This window comes from Catharus ustulatus, chromosome 2 (genome assembly GCF_009819885.2).
Source record: "Catharus ustulatus isolate bCatUst1 chromosome 2, bCatUst1.pri.v2, whole genome shotgun sequence".
Taxonomy (NCBI): Eukaryota; Metazoa; Chordata; class Aves; order Passeriformes; family Turdidae; genus Catharus; species Catharus ustulatus.
The window spans coordinates 53,858,122-53,885,810 of NC_046222.1; the positions used below are offsets into that span (position 1 = coordinate 53,858,122).

Below are 27,689 nucleotides of genomic sequence, written 5' to 3' on the forward strand. Positions count from 1 at the left end.
CTGCCTCATTCCTGTTTCAGTTTTGGAGCTTCGGGTACAGTAATTTCACGATTATAAGCCGCACTGAGTATAAGCCGCACTTCTGGGTTTCAGAAACTTTTTGGTTTTTTGTCCATATATAAGCCGCACCTGATTATAAGCCGCATGTTACAATACAGAGTGTGATAAAAGGTATCAGTTATATCACCATCTGTTGAGAGTGGGGGCAGTGATCCTTATCTCAATGGCAGATAATCTGCTAATGGGCCATCCATTGAAACCAGGCAGGGCATTGTTCTTTATCTTTTCACAACCCATCCTTCCTCCAGCCAGTCATTTTCTGCTAATGGCCCATTGAGTCCCACTGTGGGACTGATAAAATTACTGCATCCCATTGGAAGTTGCTCCAGCCAGGGGGAAGAGCCCGACATTTCTTACCAAGATAAAAACAGAGGGTTTGGGACACTAAGGGAGCCCCTTTCTCCACTGGACTCCAGAGGAAAACCGGATTTCTCCACATCACCACTGGACCTCCGGAGGGAAACTGCACCTTGTACAGGAGCACTGCTCCAACTGAATCACATCTGTCACTGCAGGAGGATGCAGCCACCATTTAATGGGACTGCTACCAACACCCTGCCTGATGGGGTGTCAGGTTGTACTCTGACTTTGTCAGGGTTTGGAGTTTGTTTCTTTGTAGTACTGTATTTCTATTTTAATTTCCCTAGAAAAGAACTGTTATTCCTCATTCCCATATCTTTGCCTGAAAGCCCCTTGATTTCAAAATTATAATAATTTGGAGGGAGGGGGTTTACATTCTCCATTTCAAAGAGAAGCTCCTGTCTTTCTCAGCAGACACCTGTCCTCCAAACTAAAACAGCAACTTTTTGTTCTTTGTCCATATATAAGCCGCACCTGATTATAAGCCGCACTTTGGGTTCGGACCAAAATTTTAGTCAAAATGGTGCGGCTTATAATTGTGAAATTACTGTAATCAATTTCTAAGTAACATTTAGTCCACAGTATGTTGCCCTACCATACATTTTCATTCTACTTGATTTGAGACATTAAGTGCTTCAAAAATTGGACACGTTAAATCAGTTTGAAATGCCAGTCTGAGCAAACCACTGGATGTGTGGTGAATAAATTGATCACAAATGTACCCAAATTTACCCAAAGCATGGCCAAGCCAAGAAGAGAGTGGCAGCATCTGAAACTGGTCCCCAAAACCACCCCAGGCTCTCAGCTTCTGGGGAGCTCTGTAGCTGAGTATGAGCTGGGACAGTGCTCAAGCGTGTCCTGTCTGGTAGGGCTGTGACAGCAGGCAGTAGAGGGGATGTCAATGGATAGATAAGAGGAATTGTACCAGAAGAGCTAGAGAAGATCGAGTAAGGATTTAATCTCTTCGAAAACACAGAACACACAAAAGATTGTGGGACATGAAGCTCAGGTGAGAAGAGATTTGTCAAAAGGACTGAGGGTGCATCTGTGCCACAGACACAGTGGAGGCAGCCTCACAGAGCAGAAATCCTGGCAGCAATCTGTGTTGATTGCTAAATAACAGCTAAAAGCTAAACTTCAGAAACTAGAGGCAAAGCTTTCTCTTATCAGAAGAATGTTAGAATTGCTACTAATTTTGCAAACTTCAGTAAGTTTCAGAATTGAAGTCACCTGCTTAATTCTAGCTCAGCCCTCTTTCCACTAGGCACTAAGACAAAGTCTCATCTTCATCTGAACATGCAGTTTCTAAGGATCCCATCTGATGATGGGCAATGGTCATGTATCAGCTCTGCTGAAGCTTTTGCAAGTGGGAGACAGAAAAACCCCCAGGCTTCTGAGACTATGACAAGTAAATAGTGCCCCTGTGGCAGAGTACCTTCCACTCTTCTCTGTTTTACCCCAAGTCACTTGAAACAAAATCTGACCAGAGCACCAGAAACTGCAAGTTATTAATCGCCTGGGTGCAGTACAGTTAGAATCCAAATGCTGATTTGCACAAAAAGTTGTGCAACAGCAGCTACTGAGAGTCATAATTTGAATACTAAAGTGGATAATGCAAGTTCTATCTCTCAAGACCTGATATTTCTAGGGTTCAGTCTCATGTTTCTATCTGTAAAATAGGAGCAATGTCACCTTGCAGCTTCTAGGAATAGCTAAAACATCAATGGTATGACATGTGCAAGACAGTGCTCCTAAGCACCAGGTTCAGGAACACCTGAGGGAATTTGTAATTCTGTGCTTAGTCCAGTATTGCAGAAAGCTGGCTCTAAGTTAAGACATTCAGCAACGGGGATCATCACTTTCTGCAGTAAATGAGACTGAAAAATTCTGAGCAACAAAAAGGGTGAGGTAATCATGTCAGTCAATCATGGCAGTCATGACAATCCTACCCTACGAGGGGGGCTGTGCAATACAGCCAGAGGGGTCCTTACCTCTGGTGTTTCCTCACTTCAAAATACTGAATTTAAAAACTAAATTTTTATTTTAGTGTATAGTAACTGAAAGAATGCAAGATAGAAGGTGGCACTTTCCCCTTACATACAAGAATGCAAGAACTGCAACTTGTTGTTTTACTGTAATAGGTAATCGTAATTTAGAGTAGGGATCTAGGTGATCACTATTGGAGGATCTGTTAAATACTTAAGTAAAATTCCTTAAACAATGTTTTTCAATAATGGCAAAGTGCTTCAGGATTACATTAAACCCACAGTATTTAATGTAATTTTTCAGGCTAATAGGTCCCCACAGGGAGTTAAAATTCTGGTACATTTCCCATTCAGTTTGTGAATTCCAAATTAAACCATAAGCACAGTGGAGGCAGTGTAAAATACCTCTGCAAAAATTACAAAAAGCACAAAAACCCCCTAAGGGTACAATTTTTGGCACTGTAGAGGGTACACCCATTGTTTAAAAAACAAATCCCAGTCAGTGAATCAGAAAAAGTGACTAAGAGCTGCTGGGCACCACGGATCTGTCCTGAATAAGAGACAGCATGGAGCAGCCCTGTCCAGGAGCATGCCAGAAGCCAGGCTGCTGCTCATCACCTCTGCTATAAAGGGTGAGGGAGGGAAGGAAGGAGCACACTGTAGATGTCTTTTTATGTACAACCTACTTTCCACAGCAACCCAGCTATGCTTTCTGCCTCTTTGGGAGCAGCTGAGTGAAAGTTCAGCTCTCTCCTTGCTCTAGCCAGTACTCAGGTCCAGTTCACACCCGTGCCGCCCAACAGTGTTCTGCTGCTCTCTCCTCCAGCACATGGACATCAGGGCAGAAACTCTTCCCAAGGAGCACTGGGGAAAGCCCTGAGTAACCTGCTCTGCTCTCAGTGCTGATCCTGCTCTGAGCTGAAGACCAGACCGTAGAATTTCCAGCACCTCATCCAACCCTAACAATTACATAATTTTCATGAATTATAAAAATGTGCTTGCTTTTTTCACAGGTGTATCTTGGGCAACTGGTGTCCTCATCCTTAACATGTAGATAAAAGACTAAAGCAGACCAAAATAGTAACTCTGTAAGTGCCTGTGAAGCTGTCATTGCAGCGAGGATTTAATCACTTTAATTTCATTAAAGTTTTTATTTGGCTTGATGGTTGGAATATGACAGCACACTGATGGTTAAAATGGCATTTCATTTTGATCATTGCTCTTTAACCTTAGTCACCAGTTGCACTGCTGCTTTACTAGTCAGAGCTGAACTACAATGTCAGCTTTGAGGAAAAGCACAGAACTTGTACAACCATCTACCTGATTTGGATTGCGATGAAGAAGTTGGGTTGGCAACCAGCAGACAGTTGACACATTAAATTTCCTGCCTTGTCATTAACAAAAGCTGGAAGACAAGGCCAAGGAATATACACTGCAACTATGCAGGTCAGCACAACAAGCAAAATAAAAGCAAGGACAAAAATGACAGAGGCAGAAAAGCAACAGAACAAGAGAACACATCTGGCATCAACAGATATTTATACACATTTCATTACATTTTCAGATAACTAATTTAATTAAAGGGTAAGTGCATCAGCGTCGCAGCAGAGTTTATGAATAGCACTTAAATTATGGCAGTGCATAAACCCAGGACATTAGTATTCCATCCACCTTAAAGAAAAAGTTTTGACTCCATCAATTTTAATACCCAGTTGCTTTAAGAAGTTGGCTACAGTATCATGGCAGCCTGCCCAGGTTCTTTGCTCAATCAAGCAATAGTTGTCTTTGACCAAAAAAGAAAAAAATAGCCAGTAGTATCCTTGCAGAATGTCTGTTGGCATCTGCTATCAGTATAGGAATAAGAGAATTAAAATTGAATAAAAATGTTAGAAGTTTAGTATTTTGGTTAACCATAATAGTACAAAATTAGTTGTTTTAGTAATTCATTGAGGCTACCCAGTTTAGATTAATTTAAAAAAAAAAAAACAAACTACCATGCAATTTTTATCTATTACTTTAATTATATGTACATAAGAACTAATGTGCTGTAGACATAGTCTGAAAACCTGCATCATTTACCTCTGTATTATACAATACCAGCATGTCACAGTGCCCTAGGCAAGGTCACCAAACTCCTAACAATGCTGTAGGATGTGACAAAGGAATCCATCTTTACAAATTAGACTTCATTATACATGATCCTGCTCATAAATCTTGATGTATTGTTGTCTAGTATAATAACTCTACCTTGCACTTGCATGCACGCTCTAGATCTTCTAATTCACAAAGCATTTTAAAAATACACATTGGATGTATGCTTGTGTGCATAAAGTGACTGTGCTGCTGAAATAGCAGTGCTCTAAATGAGACCCGACCTCCTGGAGCACCTGCCCTGCTCTGTATCCTTCTAATCCCCACCTGGGGATGGAAAAGCTGCAGGAGGCCGGTTTTCCAGAGCAGGTAGGTGACCTGAAGCTATAGCAGCACCTGAAATGAAACAGACCAATTTTCCTTTGGGAGTTGTGGTACTTCTCACATGCAAACCCTACGAGAAACCAACCTGGTTGGTTAGACATAGAAAACTGATCAGAGAAGCAGGTGAGCCTGCTTCCCGGAGGCAAAGGCAACCCTCTTCATTTCGGAGATGCTCAGAAGGTGCCTCCGACACGGAGCGACGGGGAGGCTCAGCCGCGAGTCCGAGGGCTGGTGTGAGCAGCCCCGGGTGAGTGCTGCCTGCACGGGCTGGGGGGTTCGACTGCCCGTGCCCGGCTCCTGCCCGTGCCCGGCTCCTGCCCGCAGCCCGACCGCGCTCCTGCCGGAGCTCCCCGTCCCGCCGGGCCGAAGCCGCGGGCTCTCCTGGCTCCGGGGAGGCAGCGGAGATGGTGCCCCCAGACATGCCCCTGGAGCGGGACCCCTCCGCGCCGCCGGGGCCGGGACGTGTCCCGGGGCGTCCCCCGGGGCGGCCGCGCCGCGGCGGGGACTGACCTGCGAGCCGCCGCTCCCGGACATTCCTCCACAGCAAGTCCCAGGCTTTGGCGGTGGAGTCCCGCAGCTGCTCGCTCAGCGACCTCCGGAGCTGCGCCTTGGCCGGGCGGCGCTGGCTGCTCATCCTCGGCGGCTCCGCATGCCGCCCCGGGCAGCCCCGCTCAGCGCCCGCGGCCGCTCTCCTCGGCGGGGACGGGCGGCGGCCACATGGGGCCGCGGGGCAGCCCCGCCGCGCCGCACCGCGTCACCGCCGCCCCGGGCGGCCGGCCCTGCCTTCACCTGAGCGCCGCCCGCCCCGGCCCCCGGGGCAGCGCTGCCGCCGCCAGCCTCCCTCCCTCCTTCCCTCCCTCAGCGCCCGGCGCCCTCCGCCCTCCTTCCCTCGGCGCGCCCCGGCCCCCGCGGGGCGGGGAAGATGCCCCGGGTCCCTGCCCTGACCGACCGGGACCCCGCGCCCCTCGGGCTCAGGCACCACCGACGGCGCGGGACCTCGCACGTCGCGCGGCCCCTCGCCTAAATTCCGTGTCTGTGCTTGTGCCCGTGGCTCTCATTTGGGAACTGCCCGGCCAAGCCCCGCGGCTGCCCTGCTGTCAGCTCCCAGCCGCCTCCCGCTGCCGCCTCTGCGCTCCCTGGACAGCGACCGGGAGCTTCCCGCCGCTACCCCAGCCTTGCACCCCGGCGCTGCGAACAGCCGGCGACCGCTGCTCCGCGAAGAGGTCACCCAACACGAGGTGACAGAAAACCTGGCCGGCAACCTTTTCCCCGGGAGGCTGCAATAGGTGCTTCGCCCATGCTTCAATTTTTGCGGAAAGAAAATTAGGGTGTTTTTTTTCAGAGGCCTAGGTACATCAACTCTCCACTCAAGATCAAACCATAGTCCTTGCAACACAGTCTCTCCCGTTTCTTTGCCACTTCCTCTGCATTCCACTCACTTACGCCCCCACCTCCTTCCCCCTGCATCACTCCTCTTACAAGTTCTTGCACTTTTGAAAAGGTTTCAAAATCAAACCCTGGCAGACACTTTTTGTACACTTTACAGACTAAAATGAATCCTGATTTCTTCATCTGTAGACTAGACAGAAAGCAATAGCAGGGCCCTTATCCCGTTTAGGAAAGCCATTTTGTGTCTCTGCTTCTTCTTGGCTGTGGGAAATACTGTTTTAACAATGGCCCCTTCCCTATCCTGGATGTTCCTCCAGCAGAGAGTTTGATAGCTGAGGACAACAGCACCTTCATTTCATTTAGTCACAATCAATTACTTGCTGCTTGCTCTTTTGGCAGAGCATCTGTGATGTGCAAAGCAGAGGCTGATGTTCCTGCAAGTGAGTGTCCTGCTCTGAAAGAGCTGCCTGCCCAGGTAAAGCAGTCATGTTAAACATTATCGATATCCCCATCTTGTTTAGATATAAACTGTAACAGCAATGTCAGCAATACCCATAGAAGCTAAAAGCAAACAGACTGATGTATTCCATGCTACCACTGTTTTAATAATGTCTTCTGCTTACTTTGTGATTGAATTTGTTTTCCTTTGTCCCTGTTCTTAACAGGTTAATCAAAAAAGGTTCTTAAACTACTCTAGTTTAGCTGATATAGTGGAGACGATGTGCTTGTCCAGAACTTGTGCAAATGTTGTATGTCACTCCTCTGCCTGCAATTCCAGCTACAGTGTCCTCCAAATGACTGGACAAACACTTTTGAGAAAAGGGATGCCTTCCAGGGATAGATGCATTCAATATCTGGAAGGGAGACAGCATAATTATGTAAATACTCCCACATCCCATGACCCAGAGCAAACACCTGCTGATGTTAATGGGAGAAGAGAGGATTATGGTTCCTACAATCAGCTCCTCTGCCCAGCAAATCTGCCTCTGACCTCTGCCTCTCTTTATTTAATCTCTCACCAACACAGCCATTACCAGTACATAAGACCTACTATGCCTGTTTTCTGTCACAGGCTTTTATCAGTTAGGAACCAGGCAGAGATGAGAAATTAATTCCCAATATTGTACTCAGCTGCCCTATAAAGATGAGCCATGACACACAGTTGAAAGGTGAAATAATAAACTCAGTTTTGAAGGTTTTGTATTGTACTGCTGTGTCACCACCCACAAACACCAGCCCACATCAGCCAGTACTGCAACCTTCAGCAGCACTCTTTTGGCAGCCACACTTGGATGCACCATCTTAGCATGCCCTGCCTGTCTGGAAGACAGATCTCCCTTTCTTCAGCTGCTGTCTGCAATGCCAGAATGCAGCAACAGAACAAAAGGTATTATCTTCCCTTCTGTACCGTTTTTGAAGATCTTACTTTATCAGAAATATCCCTTGACTTCCAGGTTTACTGAAAGCAGCTAATTAGTGACTAGATACTAGCAATTGCTAATCCCATGTTATCTCACCACAAGTTACTAAGATAAACTGCAGTGATATGGCTGTATTTCATAATCAGCAACAGAATTGAACTGGCAAGCCTAGACCAAACTCTGTGGCAGGCACTGACAAAAATCTTACTAATTTCAGGTACTTTATTGTGGAAAACTAAATCCAGAGGCAAGATCAGATATGGTAGTTTTCTCCCCAAAGAAAACAGTGCTATTGAGTAATGAGAAGATGTCTCATGCAGCAACTGGCCTATACCTATTTTATGCTTTTAATCATAGTCAGCTGTTCAGAAGTTGAATTACCATCACGAGTATTTTTGATGTATTACACCTCATAGTAGCAGTTACAATAAGAGCTACTCTACAGAATCAGCTTGAAGGAGGGTACGTGTTAGGAATAATTCATAGGTCAAACATGCTTAATTTCATTTTAGAATGTTAGAAAACCTGACAAAATGGTAAAATTCTGGTCTCTCATATTTTGTATGGTTGGTTAGGTGTATAAGTAGCAAGCTGATAAGTACTTTTGTTTCCTGCTTGAAATATTCTGACATCCAGCAGAAGATAGCTAATATTTCTGGGGGAAAGAAAAGGAAAGAACATTTTCCACAGAAAATGCAGTTTTCCCACTTGATACTAGTCTTGCCAAAACGGTTCTTTTCAGAATAATTGCAATGAAACCACTGTATGTGATGAACAGAATGGAGGAAGTTCCCAGATGCCTTAAAAGAAGCTGAACTATTATATTTGTCTTTGCTCATTGATAACAGAATATTGGCAGGAATTAAAGTACTGTCATTAAAACTTGCAAGCATGTAAAATGTTGGGGAAAAGTCTAAGCTAGTTATACCCATGATCTGATGCCATTGTGGCACAGAAGTCTGATACACTAATTATACGTTTAGCAATTTATGGTTCCTTCCAATCACCATGGTAATTAAACGCCAAGTTAATTGATACTGCACAGTATTCCAGCCTCTAATTAGCAGCATGTTTTTAATTTGTTACAGATTCCATTATGTAGCCTAATGTAGTCCTAACAAAACTCCAGTGCACCTGGTAAAAAGAGAATCAGACCTAAGGAAAGAGAAATATGACTACGTCTTGGTTTGCCACTTGTAAACTACTGAGAGACTATGATAAACGTAAAACTTCTTTCCTTTCCATCCTCTTGTCTTCAATTACCATGAGTCAGGATTTTTTTGTTAGTTTAATCACCTCCCCATATTTACCTACTTGTAGAAGAACAAAACAGGATATGTCTTGTGGAGGAAAATGCGGGAAGAGTGCATCCTTGGTTACTATGTGCTGTTTAGAGGACACAGGCTCCTTACACTAGTATCCCTTAGAAAGTAATACTAAAGCAAAAGAGAAAAAAACAGGATCTACAAGATCAATGATGCGGTCTGGTGCTAATCAGTGCAATGCCAGATTTTATAATGAATCTCATTCTTCAGGAACTGACTGTAATGAAGCTTCTTGAAATTTACTACACTCAAAATGGTGTTGCTGTGTTTTTGTAGCTTCAAATAGTAGCTCAGACAGCCTAGACATAAACAAATCAAGCAATATTTATAACTTTGGTAGTGGTTTTTATATCTTTGGGGGTCCTAGAGCTCTGGAATTTGTTTTCTATCACAGGTTAAGTGGTCTGAGTGGGATGTTGTAAGTCTGGCTTACCACTGGAAGGGAAGAAAAGATTTGAGGTTTTCCATTGCTTGTTTTCCTAACAGCAGACTCCAGTAAATTTCAGACTTATTCTGTGGTTGAAGTTATGTGAAAAGCACCAAGGGCATATGAGTAGGTGTCCTCTTTGACATCTAAGTAAACAAACAAATATTTTAGATAGAGAAAAATAAGAATCACTGTGAATGAGGACAAAATGTTCTAGCTTGTGCCCTGGTACTCTCTCCTTGGTTTTTATTTACATTTACAAATTATCATCATTTTAAGGTAGCTTTAATAAGAATAAATTATAAATTAGCTTCACTATTTTCTGGTTTATCAAGAGATCGGCACCTATCTGTTCATCCTGCTTCATTTTGGCTTTCTGAAGCTCTGGGAAAGGATTGCTCTGCACTTTGCCAACAGCAGAGCACTCCTGGCTTTCATTACTGGGGGCCAAATTCTTTCACTTTTGTTCACAGTGATTAATGCTGAAATAAATGGAACTTCTTGCAGTATTCACTGTGAAAAGACTCTAAGTATGCTCAGATACAGACTACAGTAACAAAGTGTCTGCTGTTTGACTGTGCTCCCTCTCCCTGCTAGAAGAGGCATGGAGGGCATGGGGCAGAATTAAGCTTTAATTCTGTTCATACAAAGGATGGTATTTTATTGTTATTATTAATAACAAACTGTGTTCTCTAAGTGCTTGGAACCAAAAACTGGATGGAGCTGAAGCACAATCTTTGCCCTCAGGAGATTGCAAGCTAATTATAAAACAGGACACCAATGGAGAGAAGACCTGATTGGGGTAGGAAGGGTGGAGTATGAGACAGCAGTGAAATAGTACTGGCCAGAGTAGTAACTGCTGGTGTACTTCTGGCACACCAGAATTAGTGTTTGGAGGCACTGATGCAAGGTGGGTTACCAAGAGAGTCTCCAAGGAGGTTATATATTCAGAGGATCAACTTCCAAAAATGAGGGGCATTTTTAACAAAAGCACACAAGTGTGTATTTGCAAACATAATAAGTAGACAGCAAAAGCTGGGATCCTGTACACACACAGGCTGTGGGAAGAAAGCTTTTAGTATTGAACAAATAGATGAGGCAAGGGAAGGGCCTTCAGTCTTCAGTCAAGCAGTCTCTAGTTGATGCACCATAAAGGCAGGATGAGCTGCAATGAGCAGTGATTGCAGAGAAATGTCGGGGTATTTTCATTCAGGATGCAATGCAGTAGACCAGATTGTGTCTATCAAGGCAGAGTAAATGGGAACAAAAGTGAAATGGAAAACGTGGGATGAAATTTTTTCTACGGCAATCAAAAATTTTCAGATGGAAACCTCCTTCTGACAAAACCCATTGTTTCTTAAAGAATAAAAATTAGAGAAATAACTTATTAGAAAATAACTGATTTTCCTAGGTTTAACACAGCAGGATTTTCACATTCTGTCCAGCTTTAACATGCACTTTTATCTCCATCTTGCATTCTGTTTATATCTAGCTCTTGCAGCTTATTTCTTTAGTAACCCCTCTACCTCTCCAGTCTCTTGTACTAACACAGCCTAAATTGTCACAGGATGTTTTAAACTCCAGGTGAAGGTCCTGTGTGACAGGTAGAAGGTTGCTCTGTTATATGAGAATGGTGAAGAAGGGGACAGAGAGGCAGCTGTGGTACAAATGATGATTGGATGGACTGCTCTCTGAGTAAACAGGGCACTTCTGTGGAACAGTAGACAACAAAGCAGATGCTCCAGCTGAAATTCTGAATTGCAGCCAGAAGAGCCCTTGCACATTTCTCAGATAACAGAGGAGAAGAACGGACAAAACAAACCAAGTGCCAATAAACTTTCACTTCCTTTCGTAAGATGCTCTGTGGACATCTTTAAAATATATTACATTGAAGATATGAAATCTTGTGCTGAGCAAAGCCAGTCTCTGTAGGAATAGCCAATTATTCAATGATTAAGCAACTGGGAAAGTGGACTACATTTTATATGTGTAGATATATTGGTTTTTTACTGGAGCTGAGCTTGAAATTTTGAAGTGATTAATGCACTTGAATAAGTGAGCAGCTATGTTGAAACACAAAATGTCTCAGCACAGAATATTACCCCTGCCCTTCTCATTCCAGCTTCTGGTGTCTGATTTTCCCCCTCTTCTTCAGTGACTTGAAAAAATATATTGTTTTAAACTACATCTTTCTTTTCTCTCAAAGTACTAATTTCCTTAATATTGTATTGGGACTTTGTCTAAACCACAATTTTAGGGGTTTTTTTTCCTAATCTTCTAACTGTTATTACCATCACAGTAGAAATAATTAGAACGTTTGTGTAAAAAAGCCTTGCCTTGCAGCAGTCAATGGCAATTTAGCACACACTATAGCAGGATATTGGTTCAGAGACCTGGGAGCTTTTTCTCTTTTTATTTTTTTATAACTCTCCTGGATTACACAGGAAAATGTGATCAATCTTGACAGCAGGTTCTAACAACAATGCAAGCAAATTGTTCCCCAAACCAATTTACATATGAGAGCGAGAACATTTTTTCAGATACGCAAATACTTCTCTGCACACACGTTTTGAGTAATCAGGCTACTGACTGATAGCAGCATATTGCCAAGTATCAATATATTGCAACCTTCATCACTGACCACACAGCTACTGTTTCAATTAATTTAACAGGTTTTAAATACATATACTTAATAGAATTAAAAAGCAATGGCACTCATGTTTTTGGTCAGTAAATAAAGAGTGTTGTGGTCAGTTGCAATAGGGGCTGGAATTTCAGGTAGGAAGATTATAATGACCAGAATCAAAATTTGGCTGGGGCCCAAGCCAATCCCTATTAACCTAAACAGTTCAACAGGACCTTGAATCACTAAAGCTGATTTTAAATTTCTTCTTGATTCCACCATAAAGAAGGGCTAATTGTCTGTCCACAGCATTGTCTGAGTCTCATTTGAAGTGAAGGCTGGTGACGATTCGATTGTAAGCATCATTTCCCACAGCTCCATTAGGAAGGTTTCCCAGCCAGCTCAGAGCCGGCCTAAGCCCACTCCATCACCCAGCTCTGGCATTGCAGAACTCTCTGTTGCAGCAGGCTGAGTGGTACAGCCATTCCTGGGAATATAAAGGAGCTTAAGCTGAGGAAGAATGCCTGTTTCATGACATTTAACATATCTGTGTATTCCCACTGAGAAGAAGGATATTCATGCTGAGAAGAAGGGGCCGGACTAGGTGGATCTGCAGCTCTTTCTGCCCGAAAATGTCCCTGTTTCTGTGAGAACGTTTTGGTAGTGTCAGGCAGCACCTGTATTCTATTAACTCCAAAAGCATTTCAGTGTTTACAGTAACCAGGAAATGTCCATGTCTGTGTTATATTAACAAGTCAGCAGTAACAACTGCAGTTTCAGTTTGTAGAGCTATGCAGAGAAGGGTTTACTTTGAGTTGCTGAGTGTTTTACTTTTTTTGGTTGAAACACAAAGAGCCCTGTAGTACTGCCCTTGAAACCATTAGAGAAAGCTTTGGGGAAAAAAGTTACCAAATGATGTCCAACAGTGCTTCAGTAATGGTTTCATATAATGAGGTAGGCAAAAGCATAGCTATGAATTGCAAGTCTAAAAAATACTTGTGACAACAAATTTGTAGCTCCTTCACCTTAGTATTATTTTCTTCTACTCTTCCTGCCTACTGCATGTAAGGGGTTTGCACAATGGCATAGTTTCATTCAAGATTCATTATCTTGGAAACAAAACTGTGTTATATTTTTATGTGTACTATACTACATAAGCTCAGAGAGGTAAGTCGTAAGGTGTCACTGCATAGTAGGCAGCAGACTTTATAGGAACAGTGATGCTTGAGAATTACAGTCTGTGTAAAAGAACTCACCTCTGAGAAATTAAAGCATAACTTTTTGTAGTTTTCCAAATACGCTCTAGCTTTTGCATGCAAGAAGGCAAAAAAAGCTAAGCTATGCACTCATGTACTTTTCACATAACTAATTTTAATAGTCACATTAAATTACTATTATATAATACTAACATCAAAGACCATGGGAGAAAGCTAGAAAATGTAAAGATTTTTTTCTTTTTTCTTTTGGATTGAAAACAGTACATGGTAAAGGAACTTAATTCCCAAGAAAGGCAGTAGCAGGGACTGCTCTGTAGCTGACCAAGTGTAGCAAAGGTAGAGAGAGCTGGAGTAGATGTTTCCCTATCACCTGCTGCTGTGTAGACTGATGTGACCAGAATGATGACAGAGATCACAGCCAGATCTCTCTATTGAGTGTGCCACCACTTGCCTGCCAGAAAGCACAATCTTTTTTATTTATAATTACTTGAGAAGCTGATTCCAGAAAGAACGGAGCAGGCTTCAGCTCCTCCTTGCATCCCCCTGAAACACTGCATTCAGCTGGCCTGATCCCCCTCTTATTAACAGACACTTTTTTGAGACTCCACCAAGACATTTCTCCTTGACTTCATTTAAGTGCCATGCAAATGAAGGAGATATGCATTCAGGACTGTTCCAGGAGGCAAGAAAATGTTGTTACTTTGCTTGTACACATTGCTGTTAATTTTTTCAGTACTGCAATGACTTCTAGTGAAGTCAGTTCCTACACGTGATATCAGAACACCTTTACAGTGCAGCTGTTGCTCATCTTGTTTACTTACACTACTGTCATGCAGATTCATTTCAACACCTTTTTGTCATTTTGGGCTGACACAAATCTGTTCAGCAATAATTACCTGAGATTGTTCTACATTTCAGGGAATATTTTTGACTCATTTACATTACAAAAACCCATGCAAATTGCTTGGAGAATAGGTGGTAAAGGGATTATAACTCAGCAGGATCTTACCAGAGTGATGGCTTTTGAGACAGAAAATAAGTTAATTTACCTGACAGTGAACATTTATATTAAGTAATCCTCGGTTTGATCAAAGTCATCTGATACATACTTTCAGAGTTCAGACCTTAAAAATATGTGACTGTCAATGCTAAAGGGAAAAAAAAGTCAGAAATAAGTATGAAAACCAAAACCTACTCTAATTCTGACTCATACTGCAGGCTATTCCTTATTTCTATTCTGAAATGTTGCTAAATGGTTTTAAAATGATCTAAAGTACTTCAATGCTGCCAGTCAAGTAATAAAGAAAACTGTTTTATCTGGGAAACATTATCCTTCTTTAGGACTTAAGTTGATTTGGGTTTATCCACCTCTTTCCTGTCCTATAGCTTATCTTTTATAGCTGGGCAAGATAAATGCAAAATAGGTTGTATGTACTGCTAGAAAGTAGCAATAGGCTCTTACTTTGCTTTGCACGAGTATAAATTGCCCTTTTGATGCAGAATTGCTGAAGCTTAGGGTCTTCTCAATAATCACCAGGGACAGCCTCCATTCCTAAAATAGGTACTCTGATAATTCTTTAAAAAAACCCAACAAACAAACACCACAATTAAGACCAAACAGTACTAACAGTCTCACGTAAATGGTGAAGTTATTAATTTGATGATGTAACTGCAAAAGTTGACATATGCTTCAATGGAAAATTCATCTAGTATGGGTAACTCTCACCAAGTTTGGTAAGAATACATGAACATAAAGCCCTCCATTTCTTGCTGATTGATGGTCCTCATTAATTGGGGAAAAAGGTTCCAGCACAGAGAGTGTGCTGCTTCTTCTGTATCTTGCATACATTGGATATCCCAATGACTTAGCAGTGAGTAGGAATTTAGTGCCACATTTTTTCATGGGGCAAGTAAAATGATTGTATCTTTCCTGCTTGCCATCCATTGCTGACTTCTCTGAATGTTTCTTTTTGGAGACAGTTTTGTCATGTTGATGACACTGGGCATTACTGTAATATAGTTCCCTGAATTTATATGATTACATTATAATAATATCAATGCTGGTTTTTATGGTTCATATAAATCAGTGTTTTATTTGCTTTCACAACTAGTGCTGCAAATTGAACAGCTGTTTTCACTAAGCAGTTTTAATTAAGCTGTCCATAATGCTGCCTAGATATCTTTCTGAGCTGGTAACACTTCATTAAGTATGCAGTATCAGTGAACACTTAGATCATTCCTGAACATTACCTCACACTCAGGTAAATTGAAATCCCACCTTCACTGAGGTTGTCAAATCACCTTGTTCTGGTGATTTGAATTTGGCTTTCAGAAATCTTTCTAATCTTCAGGACCCTAGGAAATCTTGAATTTGCTACAGATTTTGCCATCTGTTCACTCACTTGTCAAGATGATGAAGCTTTAAATGATACTCGCCCTAGTAAAATCCTTTGGGCAACCTATTATTAGCTTCTCTTTATTCTGAAAACTGACAAGCTCAATTTATGTGTCTTTGGATCTTTTATGAAGTTTATGTTCTATGACCAAAATTTCCTTCCCACACTGATTTCTCACATTATTTCATCTCTGTTTTGAATATCTCTGGAATATTAGTTTGGAAAGCCAAGATAAGTTTTATCTCTTCCTGTTTTTCTGTGCAAAAGCAGCTTCTTTTTTCTTTTTACAAACCCATACTGGATTCTACATCTGCATTCTCATTTGGGAATGTTATATATTGCTTTGTTGTTTTCAGAAACATATGATAATTAATATGGGAAGCAGTAATTATTTTTGTTGCCTACAATGACTTCTTTTCAACTTTAAATATGGGTATCATTTTATCTCCCTTGGACAGCTGAACCTGATGAATGTGTTCCAACACTTCCATGTTTAGCTCCATTTCTGACAGTGGAAATTTCTTTGTCTCTTATTTGCAAAAAAGACTCCAGAATGTGCTCACATGCAGGCATTAAGTCTGTTAAGGAGATATTCTGTTCAGGCACAAAAATGTCATGGTTTTATAAACTATGACCCTAAGTTTTAGAGTGTAAGTCCCTTTCCAATTTTCAGAAGTGGTTACAAGTCGTCATCTGGGAGTATAAACAGAAATCGGGAATTTCAGTCCTTTTGGTCCTCAGTTTTTAAACCTTGCTTATTATTACCCACAATGAGGGCTAATCCCCAGCTGTTCAAGGGGACATAAACCACAGGTGATGTGACATGCCCATTAACCAGCAAAAAGAAAAGCAATAATTTGTTTATTGCAAGGGGGAGAAGAAGTATTATGCCTGGGTTTAGAGATCTTGCAGAGCCATTTGCCCATTTCACTGAGAGGAGTAAGATGCTCTGGACAACACAGAGCTATGGAATAGAGGCAACAGGAAAGGCAGAAGGAAGAGAAGGAAGGAAGGAAGACAACTGTAAGGCATCCTGAGAAGGAGAGTAACCAAACTCTAAGGTGGCTGTGACTCTAAGAGGAAACTAAGCTGTGGTAAGGAGGAAAACTAAAACTGGGTTTTGCAAAGATGGAAATGTAGAGAAGGGAGCAGATACAGGGGAGTCCAGAAGACTATCACAGACAAAACCAGTAGGTGGGATTTGTGCATGGTGTAGAAAAGTGAGCAGAGCAATGAACAAATGCTCTGGATGCAATGATCTCTGTTTGCACTGCTAGTCCAGGTTAACAGAATTAAGTGAGTTAACTTTAGAATGCTTGGTTTTGCAGTTCATTCATTTTAATGTATCTTAAACAGAAAGGTTAATAAAATTTCAAAAGCAATAGATTTCCCTTCCTTGAATTTTGGACAGCCACTGTTAAAAGAGAATTGAGGGAGGTGGGAAGGTGGGTTGGAAACACATGTCCTTGAGAGGATGTCTCATTCCATCCCAAACCAGCTGCCTAGAAGAGTTGCTAAAGTAGGCCTATGGAGCAGGACTTGATCTAGCTGAAAAAGATATTAAAATTTGAAAATGGCTTTCTACCACTAGTTACAGGAGAGGTTCTTAGAAAGCCGTCTTGGAGTGGAACTAAAGCCGCAGGTATCAATTCCATCTCACATCTCCTGTTTCTGTGTAATTCTAATAGTATTTCAATATTCAACCCTTTTAGATTAATTTGAAAAATCTCAGGTTGAGTGTGCTTTAGTTTCACTCCAGTATTTTCAAAGTCTCTAATAGATCTAAAAGCAAATTAATCATGATTCTCAATACAATTTGTGGTCTGAAAGCCTGTAACTTGTTTCTTCCTTTATTGCTTTTTAACATGGCCTGTGTTTTGATGTGGAGACATAGGAATTGTTTTGCTGCTGAATAACAACTTTTCTTTTGCAGCACCAGCTGTAAAACATGAACACCTTGTTGGATCACACTCCAAAATCTGAAATGGGCATCCTGCCAAAGCTCAGGGCTTCCTTTTTGTTTTGACTGTTGCAATGTTCTTGTTTCTGTTAGTATCACGTTCCTACCACTTGTGCTTTTCAGACACCTACGGCCAAACTCAGTGTAACTCCACTGAGCTCACTGAAGCTGCAACAGAAGTGAATTTGTCTCAGTATGTCTGTAAATTAACCAGTCATTTAAGCTGGAGAGTGCCATTGATAAGCAATAACAGCACAGGAGTGGTGAAAGGAAGATATCTCCTAGTTAGTTTTGGACAGTTGACACTAACTCTGTTGTCAGATAAGTCTTACTGACTGTGGGAAAAGCTGAGTGGGAAAAGTCACACTCGCCGCTTGCTAACCGTAGGAGGAAAACAGATCTGGAATGCAGAGGAAATCTTGACATTTATCTGTTCCCCCAACCCCTACCAGCCAGGCAATCAAAATGACTAGCTGAGTATCAGCTGCCTCTGTTCCTGGCTCAAATAAAAGTGCTTTCTTGACAGAGTTTCTGCTCATAGGAGAGAAAGGAAAAAGAAGGAAAGAGTCTGAAGTGGGTGTGGGGGAGTGTTTCCTGCCAAAACCCAGGAACAGCTTCTCTGTGACATATAAAAGAATACTGATGACATAAGCCTAGTGCTGTAAACGGAGGTGGCTCTGTCATTTCCAAAGGACAGCAATTCATGCCCAACAGCCCTGCAGCCCAGAACTCCACTACTTCATTGCTCCACTTGGCCTCCACTGACATCGTCAAGGACAGTGCGCCAGACTCTGCTAAAAGAAGGATGAAACCCAAGGGAACAAAACCACTGGGAAGAACTTCTCTATTCCTATCCAAATTGTGTTGTCTAAGAATAAAGTGTAGCCATTTCAAATGAACACTTGCAGAGTAAATTCATTTCCTTCTGAACCCTCATAAGACACAGGGTTTTTCAAGACCTAAGGAAGCACAGTATACTAGACTTACATCAATGTATCATATATACACCACAGCAAATTAGAGACACACTCACATATTTCTGTAAACTCTCACTTACCTAGGTGCAGCTTAATACTCTGGATATCATTCCTATAAGGTTGTTAGGCTTAAAAAAATCCAGAAATACGGGGTCATAGAAGAGGATCACAGCAACAAAAGAAACAAATGAAAAGGTGCACTTTAAACTATGCTACTATATATTGAGTTCTCCAATACATCATCCAGCCATTGAGTGTACTGCATCAGTTCTGTCTTATAAATACGTGAAAAAATAAAACAGAAGTTTATTTTAACTTTGGAAACTCATCTTACCTTTTTCTTTACACATGAGAGTCCAGAGAGCTGTAAATTGAAGGTTTTGACCATGTGTTGGTCAGCAGACAAGTAAAGTGTGTGAAAGTAAGGGCTAACTTTATGTGCTATATGTTCATCAAAAAACAGATCCCAATATCAGTGATCTGCTAGTGATGCCAAAATACCTATGACCTTATGCATGCATTGCCTACTCAAAGAGCCTGGTAATCAAAATTTGTGTCTTCTCTTGATGGAGTTCTGGCATGGACAGTAAGGTAGCTACTTTTGGGGAAGACTGGAAAGAAGACCACTTGGTTGGGGGATATTATAATTATTTCTTTCCATATTCCTTCTTCACTGCTTTGGGAAGCAGGCACAGAAGAAACAATTCTCTGAATTTCTTCCTCCTGTTTTGTACCCCAGACCCTTCTGTGTTTCTTTGACAGAAGTGAATCACCAACATCCCGTAGACACTCATTCTCTGATTTTTCTGTACTAAGGAGCCTTGAGCTGCAGCTGGGTGAGACAATGCTGACCACTCATGTGAGTTTTAAGGCATGCATGAGCAGGTACAGAGGCTCTCCATACAGCCACAGTGCTACTGTAAGCTCCTCCTGGAGCCAAGCACACCGTGAATAAATGACATGGCAAAGAACACCTGTCAGGATGGGGAATGTAACCTGGACACCAATCAGTTCATAGACCAACATGCATGAAAATAAGCTCCTGACAAATTATTTGAACGCTGAATTAGAAATAAATGCAAATGTTTTAAGTCACCTTTTAAATTAAAACTATAGATGATAATGTAAGGTTTGTGAGGGAAGGACTTTGTTCTGTCTGTACAGTGCTCACAAGGACACTACTCTGGGCCTGAGGCCAATTGTCACTATCTCAGTTCAAAAAATTTTAAAATAATAAATGACCTTATTAGCAATCCAAATAAGCAGCATTTTTAAGAGTTTCCTGAAAAAAGTACATAAATTTTATGAAATATATTTCCCATTATATATATGTATGAATAATATTTCCCATTTCCTCAGCTACTTAGAGAAATTGTTTGATTCTGAAATCTGTGAAAAGTAGAGGCTTTTTTTTTCTCTTTACAGATACAAATAATTTTCTCTACAACTAAAAGTGCATCATTAAGAGACTAACTATAATCCCAAAACGTTGCTGGTGACTGCAACTGACACAGAGTTTCACTCTACAAAGAAAAATCCCTAATTTTCTACAGGATATACCTGCAAGATGCTATGCTAGAATCAGTTTACTTCTCAGAGTTAAGTCATAGAAACCTTATATAACAGTCCCTTTGGGAACCAATAAATACTCCACGGTAGGTATGTACCCAATATAGATAAATATCAAATAAAAACCTACAGCCATTACCTTCCCAAACTCTGTCAAAAGCCTACATTTCATGAAGGCTGGAATAGCAGATTCAGATCCACTTAATAATACCCACGTGTAAAGCAACCTTTCGGCCATCTGTTTTCTTGAACTTGCCTTTCCAATTGCTCTGCCTTCATAAAGACATAGAGCCAAGATCACAATTGGCAGATGCCATTATATGCAGTGGAATTATATATGGAATGGATTTGGTATGTCTCCTGCAGCCCTGTCTCCTCCTCTGGCTGCATTTCAATAGTGGCTTGACAGCATGGAGGAATTTACTAATTTGTTTATGCCTTGTGCTGAGCACTCAATAAATACCAGAAACTCACTGGCCTGGGTGGAATCTAATACAGAGAAGAGGAAGGGCAGAGACTGGATGGTTTTCAGCTGAAAAGCCTTCTAAATCAAGCAACCCTCCAGTTTCTTAGTAGTTGACATCAACACTACATAGCTCTTTGTCCTCCTCTAGTGGTCCCATTATATTTAGGGAGAGGCTTATGCAGTGATTATTTCCTTCAAATTAAGGCAGTCATTACCACATTGAAGGCTGCTGAGGCTCATGCCTAGAGGTCCTATGTTAGGTTCTGATATAAGCCACAGCTCCATTGAAGTGGAAAGAGGCACCTCTGCTCATAGCCAGTTGCAGCTACACAGACGCTGTGTCCTTGAGCCATGGCCATCTCCTCTGAGCAGAGGCTGCACCTCAGCATGTTGTTCAATAGCAGAAAACAGTGGCATGGTCTGACTGCAGCCCCACAAAAGGTTCTGTGTTGCAAAAGTCCAGAAGCTGACTGCTTTGTTTGATTGCTTTATTGTCCCAAATGCTTTGCAGTATGTTCCAGCCAGAAGCTTTTCACTGTGTTTTCCTGCCTGACTTGCAAACAAAGAAACAGGACAAAATCCATCTTATGTGCTGAGCTGTTCAGAGAGATGATGCATGTCACTCTGATGCAGCCCAAAACCTTAAGCATTAATCCTTAGGAACTGATACTAAAGAGCTAAATAAAAAAAGCTGAACCTAAAGAATGGTTGCAAGGGATATGTTTTCTAATGCGAAACACTAAAATTGCTGGAACTGCTACCCATTAAAAATGTTTTCTGTGAAAACAAAAGATTCCTACCATATAGATTATTCTTTGTGTGTGTCTCAGAGCTGTAATGCTTAGTTAGCATAATAAAAAGCTAAAGGTTTATTTTTCTGCTTGTATACTTTAACATTGGTTAAAGATTGCCTAACCTTCAAACTTTTGCAGTTATGTCTTGCACAGGAAACAAAACACAAAGACATAACTTGCATTGTGGCCATCAGAGAGGTCTGAGGCAAAGGTCTCATCAAAACAGAAAATAAATATACTTTTAAATTACAGTAATTTCATGACTATAAGGCGCACCGGATTATAAGGCGCACTTCTGGGTGTCAGAAAATTTACAAACTTTGTCCATATATAAGGTGCACCGGACTATAGGGCGCACATTTTTTTTGCAGCGAGGATCTGTGCACAACAAAGTAATGAATTAGTAATGGAATCGCGCGATCCCGGGGTTTACTGGCAGGTGCTCAATTTGCAAACATTTTTCACAGATTGGCGTAGCCTTTAAACGCAGCCCCAGGCGCCCTCCACGTGCCATGGGCCCCTGCACTCCCGCCCGCCCCTGGCACCGGCTGGCACAGCTCCCATGGCTGCCATGGCTTGGGGCTCCCGCGGCGCTGCCGCGCCTCGGGGCTACTGTGGGGCCGCCCCCCCTCGCAGCTCGGCCCCCGTGCCCGCCGCCCCTCGTGGCTCAGCTTGCAGCTCGCACTTCCAGGTTGGCAAATTTCTAAACTTTGTCCATATATAAGGCACACAAGATTATAAGACGCACTTCTGGGTTTCAATCAAAATTTTAGTCAAAAGGGTGTGTCTTATAGACATGGAATTACTGTACTATTATTCAATGAAAGTTTTCCAGGCATTTGTTGCTTTTGGAATAAATATTAAATGGCAAAATGTGTCCTCTGCCCCCAGTTTAAAACAAGTTGGCTGCTCAGGAGCAAGGGAGTTGAATATGGCTGTCTGTCTGCAACCTTTGTCAAGCAATTGTTCAGTCACAGAAAAAAATGACTCAAGAATCCTGTGTGTCCATGAACTTCATTGCTGGAAACCAACATCACCTAATTCCAACTGAGGCAAAACTTCAGAGCAATTTATCAATCTGAATTAGATCACCTTTTACAGCAAGGTTCCTGTCACATCTTGAGAGTTGTTATAAACCTATGCTCATCTACCAGCTGCTTAGTGTTCAGTTCTCCTTAGGAGTCCAAGCTGTAGCCAAACTGAATTAGGAAAAATGCTTACAATATTTTCATTCTGAAATGACCTGTATTTTGTATAATTATGGGCTAGATATTATTTTTAACATTTATCATCTCTATTTTCAGTATTTTTCTTTCTTACTTAAAATGTTGACTAAAAATCAAAGTCACAGAAAGAACCATGGAGCAGGGAAATAGAGAAAGATATTTAGAATAACATTGAGTAGTTGCATGTGCTTTTATACAGTGCTGCTTTATTGTTTTAGAAATGTCTTATATAAAATTCAGAGTATTTCTTAATGGATCAAGTTTTTGTCTATAATTCACACGCTAAAACATATAAATATATAAATATTAAACATATAAACATATAAATTTCTAATCTATACCTGGCTGTTATGGTTACTATTTTTAAGAAACAGCAATATCTCATTTTCCTTTTGCTATTGAGAGCAGATCTCAGTGTGCCCTCAACTGCTCCAATACATCAGTAAGAGTTGACTAGCATAGATTTCCCTTTTTAGAAGAACAAAGAAAGGCTTTATTCTATCATTTCTGATTATGAAAGGAAGAGGCAATCTCACTGCCTAATTTTGGAAGCCAAAAAAAGTTAGAACTGGAGCCAAATGAAATGACCCTCTGATGCACTGACTGCAGGACAAGCACCAACTCTACCTACTTCTAATTTGAGCAACACAGAGCATAACTAGTTAAGAGGCCAAGGCTATCAAACAGCTGGGTTTATTCAGTAGTTTACTTTCACTCCTCAGGAAAACAGCCTAGTTTGTTTTTTTTTTTTTTTCATTCCAAAGTAAGCACCTCCACTTCGTGCTGGAAACATGTCAAAGTGACCCTGCTCTGCTTTCTAGTAAGTGCAAGGGATCATTGGATGAGGATATTTTATTTTCCCCAGTTATTTAAGGTCAGGTTTTCATTTTGGGTAAACTTTTATAGCTGGAGTAAAGACAGCATGAGACACTTGCAAGGCACTGCTGAATGTCTAATCCAGCTGCTGCTCCCTCCTGAAGAGGATCAGAAGAAGGGTTTCACAGTCACAGCCTCAGCTCCACCCAAGCACACTTGCCAGACATCTGTAGCAAGTGAAAGGCTGAAAGAGATCACCTCCATCCCCCCACGAGCAAGAGGAAAATCCCAGAATAGGATACGGTTCTGTGAGCTACATCCATTTCCCTGTTCAGACTGTGATTAGCCCATAATTCCTGCCCAGGGACTGCAGCAAAGGTAAAATAAAACCATGAGCATAAAACCTTATATGACTAAGGAAACATAAAAATATGTAATCAGTTGAAAAGTACTGTACTCAGGTTTGATTTTGTGATGAATCAAGCACCTTCAGTTTCTAACAAGAGCCAGATGGAGTTACAGCTCCCTCCCATTTCCCAGAATCAGGCCTGTTGCTGGCAGTTGTTCATATACAGCTGCTATATAACACTGTTCTGTTTCTTACATGGTGGAGACCTCTCCTTGGAGTCAATTTGCATTATGCTTGGGCAAATATTGCAGCATCAGGCTGCTCATTAAAGCCCTGGGACCACTACTGCCCCTGTTTGAATTTTGCATTATATCAGTCAAGGATACACAATTATCCGTGGAGTACTTCTGAAATGGCCAAGGTCACATGAGGATTTTATCATATTACTGCAGTGCACCATCTTCCTTGCCAGCCCATTGCTGTTCTGCTACAGACTACATTACCATGCATCAGCAAATACACGAGCACGCTGCTATATTTAGTGTTTCATACATACCACTAAAATAGAGGATGTGTCAGCTTTTAATCCGACTTCAAATTTTTGTCAGCAAAGTGAGGGCTCATTTTCCCTACCAGTGATGAAGTGTGCTCTGTGTTAGTCATCTTGAGCTATGTGGTGATAACTTCAAAATAGAGCAGCTAGAATGCTCAATCTGAGTGGAATGTTTTTCACTAAGACATATACAGAGAATTAGTAAGGACACACAGCATCAGTCAGCCAGGTTTTAATAGTGATTGCCACAGGCTACCTACAAACCCAGTAGCAGTCTGGCAGCAAGAGAAGCAGCTATGCAAGGTGTTCTCTGGGGTACCACAGCATCAGGAGATCCTACATGCAAGGGCAGAGAGATAGGTGGTGCATACTGGGTTTGTTGTTATGTACCTGGCAATATGAGAAGAGAGGCATTGAAGATGATGACTTGAACAGACTTGAACATGAACACGACTTGAACTTGGTCTATTGCATGGTGACGAGACTGGGGCACTCCTATTAATGGCATCATCTATTAATGACAGCAGAAACGTGGTTTAATGGCTGAAACCACAGGCACCACCAGGACAGCCACATTCATTCCCAAAAACAGCAGAGTTCAGTGGATGAATCTGGTGTTTTCACAGCTCTTGGTAAGGCCACAGAGCAGGGTATTTTTTATATATTTGTAACACTTGCTTATTAATGCCATCACATACAAGTAGTACAAATGTAAATTGCCTTCCTGTCTACCACTTCTGCAGAAAGCCAACAGACAACTTGCTCACCTCAGGCCAAAGGTGAGCCTGTCTGAGAAACCAGTTTTTTCACTCTAAACTGCTTGTCCTCTTGCAGCTGTCCCTTGCATTTTGCTTACTACATCTAAAGGATGTGGGCAACACCACATTTGCAGTCTAAATGTAAGATCAAATAACATTGTATTTCCTTAATAGTGTGACATTATATAAATGTATAAATTTCCAGGTCTTTGTGGAACTCCATTTCAGCCAAATGCAGAGCTCTCCATCCCAGCCCCATAGTGCTGTGGCAGGGTTGCTCTCTGCCACAGCCCTGCCCAGCCATGTGACCCAACTTGCAGACTGACATCCCATCCCATCCTTGGCTCATCCCTGCCCCCAGGCCTCATCCTGGAGCTGTCTGACCTCTGTTCCTGTGTCTGCCCCAGTCCCCAGGGAGCCACCAGCTCATGCTGCATCCTGTCATGATTAAAGAAAATAGAAAGCAGAATAAATTCATGCCTCTAGAACCACATCTCATCATAATTTAATTTTTTTTCCGAATAGTTAGATCATCATTAATTCCAGTGTGTTCACTGTTATAATTACCAATGTTATTACATCTGGAAGTAATGACACAAGTCCTGGTAAGCATGCAGTGACACTGCCAGCAATGCTGGTACTTCAAATGAGGTTCTCTGGTGTGGCTGGGTGGTCTTTGCAGCTGTAGCTTTTCTTAGACACCTTCTGGACATCCTGCTTAACATATTGCGAGGCACCTACTACAAATCCAAGTAACGGAAGCCCCAAAATATTGCATTTATTTGAGGAAGCAAAAAAGTAACATAAAATTCATCAAGAGAGAGAGCAGCATTGCAAAGGGCAGGGTTTTCCCCTCTCACATGCAGAAATGGTTTACATGGAGAATGACTGGAAGCTGAGGACAGCCCAGTCTTGGGGAAAGGGCTGTAGCAGCTGTAGCAGCTCTGAGCTGCCCTGTGCATCCCCAGCTCCTGACAGGGTGGGGTTATAGGTGCTCTTTGGTGGGGAGGCCAGAGTGACCCACTGGCACTCTGAGAAAAGACTCTTTTGGCCCCTAAGAGCTCTGCAGCTCTCACCAAGAAGAATGGGTCAGAAGAATAATGACAAAAGAGAATGAGAAAGACTAAAAAGTAAGGATGTAAGGGGAGAGTGCAGAAAACAACCTTGAGTGAGTGCTGTATTCTGTGTGAACCTGACACAGGCAGGACAGGTTCTCTCCTCATGCAAGAAATTCCATAACAGAAAATTTATCATCCAGAAAGCACAGAAAATATCAGAAATGTTTAGCAACTGCAAATCTGGAACTGTCCCGCAGTTCAAGACATAGATTTGCCCTTTTTAAAAATTTAAATAATGTTTCCTCTTTACATATCTCTCTGTTTTTTTAATACTTCAATGTAACAAATTTCAAAGCTGAAAGTTTCAAAGTTAAATAAAAATTAACACTTCTCACTTTGAAGACTGTTAAATCATTGCATGTTGAGACGTGTGTGCCTATTTTACAGAAACTATTTGAAATAGAAATCAATGGATGCTAACCTTTTCCTGTAAAATGTTCTATTTGAAGAAATGGACTTTTTTTCCAGAAGCATTTTAACGATAAATTTATTACCAGCTTTACCATATGCTAGATTTCTACGACTAAAGTTTCACCTCAGTGACCCAATTGTGTTAGAAAATGACCTGTCATTCTTCTTTCATGCCTGCAATCATCAGATTTTCAACCATCATTCTACAGTTCTAACATTAGGATGAGTGCTAAAACTTTATCTCTTCTAGTGACAAAATTAATATTGTCATAAAAGTAAAACAATTAAAAATCAATCATACTATAAAATGGGAACACTGCTGGAATAATTAGTTTTATTTAAAATGCATGTGCCATTGACATGTTTCCCTTTCCTTTATAAAGTGAGCCTTCAGTGGCACAGAGAGGTTTTGATCCAACAATGAATACAATTAAAACAATTGCTCAATCAATCTCAGAACTTCTGAAATATTTTAGCTTTGGAAAAGCCCAGGCATGTGTTTCATTGACAAGTACCATCATGGAATAAATCCACATGCAAATCATAAAGCAAGAAAAGTTAATGCGTATAGAGTTTGAATGAAAATATGTACATTTACACTATACTCAGCAGCCTTCATGTTTTGTTGACCTGAAGTTAAGTACATGAGGGTAGAGTTTCCTATGGAGACCTGAGTTTTCTAGCCTGGGTTTCTGGAATTTAGCTAAGCCACCACATTTTCCAGCAGAGCCATTGAATCATTGAAATTTGCTCCAAAAAGCTGCATTCATCTGAATCTGAGTTAAGGTTTGCCCCTGGAATGAACTGCAGATGCAGTTTAAATCAGAGACAGATGAAAGAAGAAATCACTGAGCAAGCAAACTGGCTTAAACTAGTCCTTCAGGCCAAAAAAAAGATGCTAAGTCATCTAGGGACAGAGGGGTAATTACAGCAGCCATGTCCAACTGCTTTCCTTTTAATTGGCACACACTGCATACATCCTGACTAACAAAACAGAAAATACAGTCAGAAATG

General features: G+C 41.5%; 1 protein-coding gene and 1 long non-coding RNA gene across 5 annotated transcripts in view; one reads left to right on the forward strand and one right to left on the reverse strand.

Moving 5' to 3' along the window:
- STARD13 (StAR related lipid transfer domain containing 13) overlaps nucleotides 1-27,689 on the reverse strand; it is a 294,142-nt gene that overhangs the window by 137,886 nt on the left and 128,567 nt on the right. Inside the window, exon 1 of one of the 2 annotated variants that reach the window (XM_033084321.1) lies at nucleotides 5,391-5,537. The exons of the other annotated variant lie outside the window; for it this stretch is intronic. Within the exon in view, the coding sequence (XP_032940212.1) occupies nucleotides 5,391-5,514 (124 nt within the window). The 5' untranslated portion in view covers nucleotides 5,515-5,537. Of the gene's footprint in view, nucleotides 1-5,390; nucleotides 5,538-27,689 lie in introns of those variants that run through there. 2 annotated transcript variants of the gene reach the window in all.
- LOC117009961 lies at nucleotides 4,784-18,655 on the forward strand. Of its 3 annotated transcripts, XR_004420570.1 has the most exons (4): nucleotides 4,992-5,127; nucleotides 6,669-6,744; nucleotides 7,552-7,656; nucleotides 8,779-8,901. It is a non-coding gene; the product is annotated as an uncharacterized LOC117009961 (long non-coding RNA). The 3 variants fall into 3 exon arrangements; XR_004420569.1 differs by lacking the exons at nucleotides 4,992-5,127; nucleotides 7,552-7,656; nucleotides 8,779-8,901 and adding exons at nucleotides 4,784-4,865; nucleotides 17,612-18,655; XR_004420568.1 differs by lacking the exons at nucleotides 7,552-7,656; nucleotides 8,779-8,901 and adding an exon at nucleotides 17,612-18,655.